General features: G+C 46.8%; 1 protein-coding gene across 3 annotated transcripts in view; it reads right to left on the reverse strand.

Moving 5' to 3' along the window:
- The window catches only part of fancd2 (FA complementation group D2), an 88,842-nt gene that overhangs the window by 47,317 nt on the left and 29,263 nt on the right, over window positions 1-12,262 (reverse strand). For all 3 annotated transcript variants that reach the window (XM_055648024.1, XM_055648026.1, XM_055648025.1), the window contains 6 exons: window positions 4,380-4,511; window positions 3,153-3,260; window positions 2,865-2,974; window positions 1,129-1,189; window positions 852-971; window positions 88-161 (listed from right to left, as the gene is read on the reverse strand). In XM_055648024.1, coding sequence (XP_055503999.1) covers window positions 88-161; window positions 852-971; window positions 1,129-1,189; window positions 2,865-2,974; window positions 3,153-3,260; window positions 4,380-4,511 — 605 coding nt within the window. The remainder of the gene's footprint in view (window positions 1-87; window positions 162-851; window positions 972-1,128; window positions 1,190-2,864; window positions 2,975-3,152; window positions 3,261-4,379; window positions 4,512-12,262) is intronic.

Raw genomic sequence — 12,262 nt, forward strand, 5'->3', positions numbered from 1 at the left:
AGACAGAGGCAAATAAATAAATGACGGGTCTTTGTCCCAAACATTATGGAGGGCACTGTATGTGATAAGCAATAATTCACAACTTACTCAGCGATGTCTGGTATTAGATCTACAACAAAGTCTTCTTGAAAATCATCAAGTACGCTCCTTCCAATCAATTCCTAGACCATGAACAAAAGGAGGAAGGTGCTTACTATGTTTGAAGTAATCAAAACGGCCATTTTACAAACATTGCGTGTACTGTATCTACCGTATTTAATTAATTTGCCAATTTTCCGCGATTATATATTTACAAGATTCCAAGTTTATTCAAACTCACAACTACCTCACCTATCTTCAAAAACTGCACTAAAATACTCTGAAGGACATTTTTTAAATTTTGTTTGTTAATTGTCACGTGAACCAAGGTTTTTGTTGCATGCTAACCAGTCAGTGGAAAGACTATACAAGATTACAATCAAGCCGTCCATAGTGTATAGATACAGAATAAAGGGAATAACGTTCAGTGCAAGATAAAGTCCAGTAAAATCCGATTGAAGATCGTCTGAGGGTCTCCAATGCGGAAAATAGTAGTGAATAAGCTCTGTTTTATAATTTTCTGCTAATAGAGATGTGAAATATATATTTTTTTTAAGTAAAAAGTTGTAGGTGGGAAATAAGAGGGGCCAGAAACAAAATGCAGAAAGCAAAGCACCGATATTTCTCAAGAATTCAGTTTGCCAAATATTGACACCTGTAACCAACAGATCCTTTGATGATCAGAGCAGAAAGTTAGAAAAGAACAAATGCAAGTAGTTAAATAGTGTACGAATAAAGACTATTAGTTAAATACATATAAAGTTTTGGTTTACCTGCACTTGGGGATCCAGGTTTCCTTTCTGAACCAAGTTAGCCATCTCATCATAATAGAGAGCAGCAGCCTCTGGAGAATGTTCACTGCAGGAACGTACCAGTTCAAGCAGAGCTGTCGCCTAACATACAGATTGTTTCAGAAATATAACATTGAAGAGTAACAGCACAGGAACAGGCTCTTCAGCCCACATTGTCTGCACCAAATATGAAGCTAATCTAAACTACTCCCATCTGTACTAAAGATAGGAAGTAAAAGTAAATATCAAAAGATCATACCTGTCTGAACGATTCCTTGCTCATGGCTGGTAAATCTGATGAACACGTATCAACTTTACTTCTGGAAAAGAGGCACAAATTTAGATAGTGTTTGGTTTGAAATTAGCCTTAAATTATATATTGCTAGTGTCACAGAGTCATAGAGTGATACAGTGTGGAAACAGGCCCTTCGACCCAACTTGCCCACACCAGCCAGCTACAGTAGTCAAACCTGCCTGCACTTGATCCATATCCCTTCAAACCTGTCCTGTCCAGGTATCTGACTGTTTCTTAAACGTTGGGGATAGTCCCAGCCTCAACTACCACATGTGGCAGCTTGTTCCATACACCCATCACCCTTTGTGTGAAAAAGGTACCCCTCAGATTCCTTTTAAATCTTTTCCCCTTCACCTTGAACCTTGGTCCTAGATTCCCCTACACTGGGCACAATACTCTGTGTATCTATCAGATCTATTCCTCTCATGATTTTATACATTTCTTTACGATCACTGGGCCCAACCGGCCAACATGTCCCATCTACACTAGTCTAATTAATGACACTGCCACCTCAATGCAGTTAGATACAGTGAACACCAAAATCATAGATGTTCTAAGTTATCCGCAGGAGAAAAAAAGGACTCAAAGTTCTGAAGTACTTCAGTGGTTCAGGCAGCAACCCTGGAGAACATGGATAGGTGACGTTTCAGGTCAGGACTCTTCTTAACCTGAACCGACACATCACCTATCCATGTTCGCCAGGAACGCTGCCTGTCCCACTGAGTTATTCCAGCACTTTGTGGGGTTTTTTTGTTGTAAAACCAGCATCTGCAGTTCCTCGTTTCTACTTTCGCTACTATCTGCAGGATTAATTTGTGACATTTTGCCATGATGTCAATGATATGAATAGTGTCCTCTTCGTCACTGTGCCAAAACACTCTTAGAAACTGCATGTTACTTGCAGAATTTCATCCTTTAACTTGGATATGGAGGCACCGACATGGAGTCTGAAGGGTCCTGACCTAAAACATCCATTGAGATACTCCAGCACTTTGTGTACCACTGACTAAAGGTCATTATAAGTCAGCAGGATTGGATGGAGAATTAAAGTAGCCTCCCTTTATTCTACTGTCACAGTGAGGCACAACACAATCTTGAAGAACATCTTTCCTCAGGTCATGTTGCACCCTTCTGGACTCAATATTAAATTCTACAACTTCAGATAACACTATCCTACACACTGGGGATAATTTACAATTTCAACAGTCAAGTAACCTTCAAACCTGTACAATCTTGGAGTGTGTGAGAAAACCGGAGCGGCCAGAGCAAACCCACGTGGTCACAGGGAGAAGGTACAAACTCAGTACAGACAGCATCTGTGGCCAGGATCGAATCCAGGCCTCTGGCGCTGTAAGGCAGCAACTCTAGCTCTGCTCCATGGTGCCGCCTTGAGAAGGGTCCTCCACCTGTAACTTTAGCTTTGTTTCTCTTCCCATAGGCGTTGCCTGATCTGCTGCGTATTTCCACCATTTTCTATTTTGATTTTGATTTCCCGCATCTGTTGGTTTTTTTTTAAATTTTCACTTACTAATCAAGTTTGATGTTGGTGACAAAGAAACACTACCTATTCATTTCCAGGCTTGAAAGTTTCCCATCGCACACAAATGGTCTTATCAAAAAGTAACCTTATTTTCTCTTGACATCTTTGCTAAACGTTGATCAGAGAGATTTAACAATAGATGATATGTAAAGTATAATACCCGTCACAAGCCATGGATCCCACCATCATGACTGCCCCGATGATCCCGATGCGCTTGTATTTGGATATAGTACTGGACAGTTGTTTCCTGATAATAATGTGCATGTCATCCTGTGAAATGTGTCAAGGCAGAGGTTAGCAACCCTTCAAGTTAAAACACATCATTACTCTAGACCTAGTTCTTGAAAGCAGAGAGAATACTTTTAGCGAACGTATATAAGTTTTAATGAGATAAAATTCAGGAAGAACTAAAACACATGCATAGGAAATGTAATAGTCTTTCCCTCACCTGAATATGGCTGCCCTCCAGTCCTCTACTGAAAGCCAATGTGCTGAGAATGAAAAACAGCTTCCTAATTTGTTGAGGGGACAAGTTGTCCATATAATCCAAAATACCCTGCAAAATAAAAATATTCCTTAGTGTGCTGGAAGTATTACCATCATTGACAAATCAAAGCTCGGTTAAGTTATCAGTCATAGTCACAGCAAAATACAGCATGGAAGCAGTCTAGGCACCGGGTCTAGGCAGACTTTCAATCTGCCATTTACATTAATCCTACATTAATCTAACTTTCCCATCAATTTCAATGTGCGGGACAATCTTCCAAGTCTTCCATTAAGTATCATCTGCAGGAGACTTACACCCAAAGAAAGAGACAGGACAACTCGCCTTCATTAAGATATCGGTATGGATGGATGGAGAAAAGGCAATAACATTTGAACTTTGCAGTCATTGAGCATCTCAGAGTGCAGTGGTTCCTCAGCACTGCACCAAAGTGTCAGGTAAAATTGTGTCATCATATCCCAAAGATAGTCCTTTGACCCTCCGACTCAGAGGCAGAGGGGCGATTTTTTTTTTTTTTTTTAAACATTGCAGTTTGTTACACCAAATGGCTTGTTAAATCATTTGAGAGAGCATTTAAGTCAATCACTGCCTGGGTTTCAAGTTAGTCATGATCTGATTGAATGGTGGAGGAAGCACGAAGAAAATAAGGCACAACAAAAAAACCCGAAAAAAACAAAAATAAAAATAAAAAATAAAAAACTGGGCTTACCAAAGATCCCCAGGAACTAAATATAAGACATTGGGACAATGCTGGTAGTTAAAAGGAAATCCTGAAGTCTGCTGAATATCTCCAGGAAAGCGGTTCCTAATGAACGTTTAGTATAGTTTAGAGTACAGTACTTTTATAGAGGCCAATTGACCAGCAGAGGTGGATATCTCACGATGTACTTACAGACCTGCATGTCTTCAGGGTGTGGGAGAAAAACCGGAGCAGCCCAGAGGAAACCCACACGGTCACAGAAAGAACATACAGACAGCACACAACGTTAGGATAGAACCCAGGTCTCTGGTGCTGTGTGGCAGCAGTTTCACCAGCTCATGTTCCATCATTCTGTGGCATCTCATGCTAAAATACTAATGCTTCTCCATCCACATGACATTCTTAGATACCTTCAATGTTTCTCTTGCAAGTAAAATACAAAAGTAAAGCTCAAAGTTATTTCCACTCACCTTCACAAAGATAGCATAGATGGCCATAGCAGATGAGCTCTGGGAGACCAGGTCTGTGAGTACATCGAGTGAGATATCCACCTCTGCTGTGAAACCACTACAAACATGTGTCACCAGCGCTCCAACAACCTCCTGTACAGAGGGACAAATAATCACACCGATTACATACTCCGATTTGATTTATATGGTAATGAGCATATAAACACATTTGAAATAAAACATTAAAAAATGAAAGATCTTTAGGTCAGACAGCTGTAATGGACAAGCAATCTTTTCATTAATCTTTTCACCGAGTTTGACTTGTGCAATGTATGCCTTGAAACATAGAAAACAAGGTATGTTTGGAAAAGACTCAAAAGTGCTGGAGTAAATCAAAGGGTTAGCCAGCATATATCCAGCACATGGATGACAGGTGATGTTTCAGGTTGGGACCCTTCTTCAGACTGATTGTGGGGGAAGGCGTGTTAAGAATTTGTTGGAAAATAATGTACTTATTGTAGATCAGTGCATGTTCCTTTAACCATAGTGACCTCCCGTATTACTAACCACTCCCCATTGTCTCCAGTATAATTGTAGTGTCCCCACCTCTAGCTCGCTCTCTAGCTCCAGTGATGACCACGGACAGCTACAGCATAGTGATAAACAGTTACCTAAATAAATAGTTACAGTAAAAGACTTGTGTGTGCAGTAAGTCATTTTACATGGTGTCACAGCGGTAGACTTGCGTCTCCTGTTCATCGGTTTTTATTTTATTATTTCTTTCTCCCAGTACTTCCCTCCGTTCTTTTTATCATGTCCCACCACTGTCGTCGACCAGACACGTTGGTGTTCGACACGGACATTGTCCATCGCTGGACCGTGTTCCAGCGCGATTACGAGCATTACATTGCTATCGCCCATCCTGATGCCACCTCCACTGTCCCGCGACGCTGCCCTAACTGTTTTTTTTACGGCTCATCCCTCAAACATTTGCCCCGCACAGGGCAAGACCTGTCTTTCCTGTGGCAAACTCGGCCACTTTTCTGCCGCCTGCCGTTCCCGTGGGAAGCCAGTCCCTGCTCCAAGAAGGAGTCTAAACAACCTCGCCGAACTAAACAACATTGCACTCCCTGATAGCGCTCTGCTTCCTCAGTACGAGCTGGAGGAGCTCCAAGACTCTGATGCACTCCCCTCTCGTGAAGATCCAACTATTTTTTCACTCTTGGGTACACCTGCTCTGATTACGGATCCCTCTGTGCATGTTACTGTGAACGGCCATTCCTTTTCAGCCAAGGTCGATACTGGCGCTTTCGCCAATGTTATGTCAATAAGCCTTTTCAAGCAGATCAGATCTGATGAGAAAGTTCTTCCTGGCGACACCTGCCTCCATGCCTACGGGGGGGGGCGTCCTGGTTCCTGTGGGTAAGGCAACTCTTATCTGCACAGTTCTAGAGACCTCTCGGCCCCTCACTTTCCACCTTCTGGACTCTGACAACGTCACCCTGCTGGGCGCCCGTGCGTGTCAGGACTTGGGGCTAGTCTCATTCCACCACAGCATTCACCTAGTGCAGGCTCCCATGGACCCACTTACCGAATACCCCGACCGCTTTGATGACGTTCTGGGCAAGCTGCCCTGCGACTATAAGATTGTTGTCGACCCGAGCGTCGACCCGGTGATTCGGCCGGCACACCGCGTCTCCTTTGCCATGAAGGGCCGCGTGGAGTCTACTCTGCGCGATATGGTGACCATGGGCATCCTCAAGGAGGTGAGCGCTCCCACCAGGTGGGTCTCCACCATGGTCGTCGCAGCCAAGAAGGACAAAAGCGAGATCCGGATTTGCATTAACCCCAAGGACCTCAACCTTGCCATCAAGCGCCCCCACTACCCCATGCGGACGGTAGAGGACGTTGCTGCACAGGTCGGCCCTGCTACTGTCTTCTCAGTCCTAGACGCCAAGAGCTCCTTCTGGCAAATCCCTCTGGACGAACGCTCCTCATTCCTCACCACTTTCAGCACTCCCTTCGGCCGGTTCCGTTTCCTCCGCATGCCGTTTGGAATCAACTCTGCCAGCGAGGTTTTCCAGTGCACCATGGAGCAACTGTTTGCCGGCTTACCGTGCGCCATCATCGTGGATGACATTCTGGTGTACGGGAGGGACGTCGCTGAGCACGACCTGAACCTCCGCAAAGTCCTGGACAGGGCGCGGGTGATAAACCTCAAGCTGAACCCGAAGAATTGCCGATTCCGGGTCCCAGAAGTCACTTACGTTGGCCTTGTCTTCACGGCAGGGGGTCTCAAGACCGACCCCCAGAAAACGTCAGCAGTCACTGACATGCCCGCTCCTACCGACGTCCCTGGCCTGCAGCGCTTCCTGGGCATGGTCAATTACCTGGGTAAGTTCATACCCGACCTCAGTGAACTGAGTGCCCCCCTGCAGGAACTAATCAAAAAGGACTCCGCGTGGGTCTGGCTCCCGCACCACCAGTCGGCTTTCGTGACTCTGAAGTTGAAGCTTGCCGCTACCCCGACTTTGAAAATTTTCGACCTGCACCGACCCATTATCCTCACTTGCGATGCCTCCAAGTTTGGTCTCGGTGCCGCTTGTCTGCAGCTTTATGACAACCTTCAGCTGCCCGTCTCCTACGCTTCTCGCACCATGACCCCTGCCGAGCAACGTTATGCCCAGATTGAAAAAGAGCTGCTTGCCGTGGTCTTCGCTTGCTCCAAGTTTAAAGACTACATCCTCGGCAACTCTTTCACCATCGAGACTGACCACCAGCCGTTGGTGACAATCCTGAATAAACCTATCCATGTTGCTTCTTCCCGGTTGCAGCGCATGATGCTGCAGCTCCAACGTTTCACGTTCCAGATCGTCTACCGTAAGGGCAAAGACATGTTTGTAGCTGACACTCTTTCTCGTGCTCCGCTGCCTTCCGTTGTCCACCACCCGTACGAATCCTCCGACCTTCTGGTACTAAACGTCAACATTGTTCCTTCGCAGCAAATGCAGTCCCTGGTCCAACACACTGCTGATGATCCTGCCCTGCAACAACTTGCGGACGTTATCCGCCGTGGTTGGCCTGACCGTCGCTCCGAACTGCCTGCTGGCGCTGCACCATATTTCCTCGTTCGCGACGAACTGGTGCTTCACGCCGGCGTGGTGGTAAAGGGTCACAAAGTCGTGGTGCCTGCCGCACTCCGGGATCATTATTTCCAGACTGCTCACAGCGGCCACCCTGGGGTGGAAGCTACTCTATCCCATGCCCAAAGCCAATTCTACTGGCCTGGCATGGCTCAGGACATCCGTGACAGGGTCTCCGCCTGCGCTGCTTGCAACACCCTGCACCCCCATCAGCAGCGCCAGCCTCTCCTGCAGCCGCCGGCTCCAGAGCTCCCATGGATGGCCGTTGCCACCGACCTCTTTGAATGGCGCGGAAAGCACTTCCTGGTCCTCGTGGACTCCTATTCTAGCTGGTTCGAGGTCGACCAGCTGACCTCCATCACCTCTGCCGCCGTCATCGGGAAACTTCGCCGCCACTTCTCCACCTTCGGCTCCCCAGTGACCCTCCGGTCCGACAACGGCAGCCAATTCTCCAGCGACGAGTTCAAGACCTTTGCTGCCCGTTGGAACTTTCACCACATCACCAGCAGCCCCGAGTTTCCTCAAAGCAACGGACTTGCTGAGCGGGCCGTACGTAGCGCCAAGGAGCTGCTGGAACACTGCCGCCTGTTCCGTGCTGATTTCCACCTTGCCCTGCTCAACCTCCGTAACATTTCCCGCGACCCTGCGCTCGGTTCCCCTGCCCAGCGCCTTATGTCTCGCACCACCAGACCTCCCCTGCCGGTCTCCCAGCAGTCCCTCAAGCCCTCAGTACAAAATCCTGCCACTGTCACTGAGCGCATTGCCAAAAAACAGGACACCCAGAAGCGCTCCTTTGACAAATCTGCCCGGCTACTTCCACGTCTGCTCCCGGGGCAGGTTGTCCGGATGCAATCCCCCACTGGCCACTACCGCCTGGCCGTCGTAGTCGGCGACGCCGGTTCTCCGCGCTCCTACTTCGTCGACTACGAGGGGGCTATCTACCGTCGCTCCCGCCAGCACTTACTCCTTGTGAATGAGCCCGCTCCGCCTCCCGCGGATCCTTCTCACCCCCCCATCTCTTCTCGACCTCCCGTTGCCCCTCACGCCCCGTCTACACCTCGCATGCCACGCACCCTACCTTCACAACTGTCCGCCCGTTCCCCTGCCTCGCCTGTCAAGCCAGCATCGCCCGCAAAACCTCCCTCCCCTGCCAAGCCTCTTTCTCCACCCGCAGCCCCGCATTCTCCTCCGCCCGCCTCCCCCCTGCCCATCCCCCGGCTGCCGTCCCTTCTGTTCCCGACGATGAGGAGGAGGGCGGTTTACGCACCCGCTCTGGCCGGCTGGTCAGGCCGCCTGTCCGCTACGGGGAACTCGCATAGTATTGTACTGTTGCCGGTGCGGTTGGTGTTCGTAGCGTATGAGCCGTGGTCACTCTGTATAGTACCTGCCACGCTTTTGTTTCCAAGAGGAAGGATGTAGATCAGTGCATGTTCCTTTAACCATAGTGACCTCCCGTATTACTAACCACTCCCCATTGTCTCCAGTATAATTGTAGTGTCCCCACCTCTAGCTCGCTCTCTAGCTCCAGTGATGACCACGGACAGCTACAGCATAGTGATAAACAGTTACCTAAATAAATAGTTACAGTAAAAGACTTGTGTGTGCAGCAAGTCATTTTACACTTATCATGTTTAAAATTACCTGGTATATACAGCTGATGTTACATCTCATGCATGCTTGTAATTTTATTTCCAACCCCTACCCTGTCCCCTGCTCATAACCTCTACTAACAGTGATACTCTAGCGTTAATGCGAAGACCTATAATCCAAAAGCAAATTACTACTGATAATGTAGATCTAAAATGGAAACATGAGTTACTAGAAACAGGCAGCACCTTAGGCAGCATCTGCAGAAAGAGGAACAGTATTTCCAGATAGATTTTTTTTTTTCTTGCACAGGTACCTATTGTGGGAGGAAAATCCAGAACAAAGTGAGGTAATTAACTCTGGGAGGCCAAACTCTGATAGGGAATCTAGAGTAAATGGCAGGGATATTTGGACACAAAGAGAATTTGGCACGTTCAGAGCTCACTGAGATGTAGTTGGCACAGTGGATAGCACAATGGCACAGCTGTAGAGCTTCTGCCTTACAGCTCCAGAGACCCAGGTTTCATCTTGACTATGGGGTGCTGTCTGTACGGAGTTTGTACATTTTCCTTGTATCCACGTAGATTTTCTCCGGGTGCTCGGTTTCCTCCCCCACTCCAGACGTACAAGTTTGTCTTTGGTGAAATTGTAAATTGTCCCTCGAATGTAGGATAGTGTTAGTGTATGGGATGATCACTGGTCAGCATTGGTTAACAATGGAGGCTTGGGACATCATGTTGCAGCTGTAAAAAAAACATTGGCTTGACTGCGCTTAAGAGTATTATGCACAATTCTGATTGCGACACTGCAGGAAGGATGTGGTAGCAATAGTGCAATAGAGATTCACTAGGATGTTGAAACGTAGAAACAAAGAACTGCTGGTTTATACCAAAGACTGGAGTGACTCAGCAGGACAGGCAGCATCTCTGGAGAAAAAAAAGGTAACGTTTCGTGTTGGGACTGAAGGAGGGTCCCGACTCAAAAAGTCACCAATCCCTTTTCTCCAGAGATGCTGCATGCCCCGTTGAGTTACTTCAGCACTGTGCCTATCTTCACCAGCATGTTGCCTGGAATTGAGGCATATAGTTATAAGAAGAGATTGGGTAGGCTGGGTTTATTCTCACAGGAACAGAGGAGGCTGAGTGGTGACCTTGTGGAAGTTTACAAAAATTAAGGAGAATTAATGGGAAATATAGTCACAATCTTGCTCCCAGGATAGGGGAGTCCAGAACTAGATTTAAGGTGACAGATCTGAGCAGCAAACTTTTCCACACAGAAGATAGTGGTTTCTGGCATGAGCTGTCAGAGCATGTAGTAGAGACAGATGCTATTACAGTGTGCAAAATGCATTTGGACAAGTACTTGGATAGGAAAGGAGTAGATCTAATGTAGTCAAATGGGATTAGCAGAGATAGGAACCACAGCCATCATGGTCAAGGTGGACTATAAAGTCCAGTGTGTTTATCTGAAGCATATACCTCACTTGCAAAGGGCCATACACGGAGGCACTTGCATTCATGGATAGCTGATTACAGCAGAGATAATAACACAGAATAGTAAAATCCAACTAACTACCAAGCTGAGTAATTCTTCAAAATCATCCGGAACACTTTTCTTGGTTTCAGTCAACTACAAAAGGGAAGATGTACCATGGCAACTTAAGAAACAGCACTGCTCAATTTTCTGTTTGTGGCAAGATATCACCAAACTGGTATGATTAAACATGTCATACTATAATGACAAACTGGCTTCATAGGGTGAATGTTAACAGAGTCAGAGTGGAACTGCAGCCTCTGCTGGAAATGCACAATCACATGATGGTGCTGTAGTGGCAAACAAGCAGATCTGGTCACAACCACGTATAACCTCACCTTCTGAACCTTCGGAATTTAGTAGTCGGCAGGACAGTACTCTGCATATCGCCAACTTGGACAATTTAAGATTTTTATCAAGCCAAGTAACCAAGCCAAGTAACCTACAAACCTGTACGTCTTTGGAGTGTGGGAGGAAACTGAAGATCTTGGAGAAAATCCACACAGATCACAGGGAGAACGTACAAACCCCATACAGACAGCACCCGTAGTCGGGATCGAACCCGGGTCTCTGGCGCTGCATTTTGCTGTAAGGCAGCAACTTTACCGCTGTGCCACTGTGACTGCCTGTATCCACCTTCACCTGTATCCATCTATCACTTGTCAGGCTTTGGCCCAGTACCACATCTCTTCCAGCTTTCTCCCACTACTACAATCAGTCTGATTCCGACTTCCCGACTCGAAACGTCCTATTCATGCCCTCCAGAGATGCTGCCCGACTCGCTGAATTGTTCCAGCTCTATTTATCTTTTTCTGGAAACAAGCACCTGCTGTTCCTTGTGTACATATAACCTTCAGTTTAACAGCCTTCACATGGATATGTGGTGATGGACGCTGCCGAAGGGATTCTGACCCAAAACGATAACTATTTCTCTTTCCACAGATGCTGCCTGACTGAAAGTTTCTAGTATTTTTATTTTCAGATTTACTGCACCTGCAGTTTTATTGATTAGCAGTCTACACTGGGAGATCGGTAGATGAACTGCCAATGTTTTAATTTCCCTGGACGTCAGTGCTGCTGTCCTGAATCTGCAGCGCTGACCTCCCACAGCGCTCTGTGCCCAAGCAGAAACTCCCAAACCTTGCATCGGCAGAAACTCTTTGCCCTTGGCCAACTAGGCAATGCTGACATGAATTAGCACAACTGGACCGGAATAACTCGAACAGTTGGTGATCTCCAGCTCAGGATCAGGGAAGTTTCGTGCCTCCACCTCAGCTTAGCTAACTAGGGACATAACATTTCCAGCATCTTGCTTACAAAATCCATTAATATCTGGTTATTTTCTCTTGAATATTGATGCGAAACAATACTTTCCCGGTTTAAATTACATAGCACTCCCTTTTCCTCTCCACCGAACCATCAGACTCACTAACTTCCCGTTGCTGCATGGCTTTGCTTTGAATGTCAGTCACAGGGTGTCAGGTAAGGCAAGGAAAGAAAAGGAGAAAAATGGGCGGCACGGTGGCACAGCGGTACAGCTGCTGCCTTACATCACCGGAGACTCGGGTTCAATCCTGGCAATGGGTACTGTCTGTACATAGTTTTTACATTCTTCCCCTGAGCACCATATGTTTTCTCCAA

This window comes from Leucoraja erinacea, chromosome 16 (genome assembly GCF_028641065.1).
Source record: "Leucoraja erinacea ecotype New England chromosome 16, Leri_hhj_1, whole genome shotgun sequence".
NCBI lineage: Eukaryota > Metazoa > Chordata > Chondrichthyes > Rajiformes > Rajidae > Leucoraja > Leucoraja erinaceus.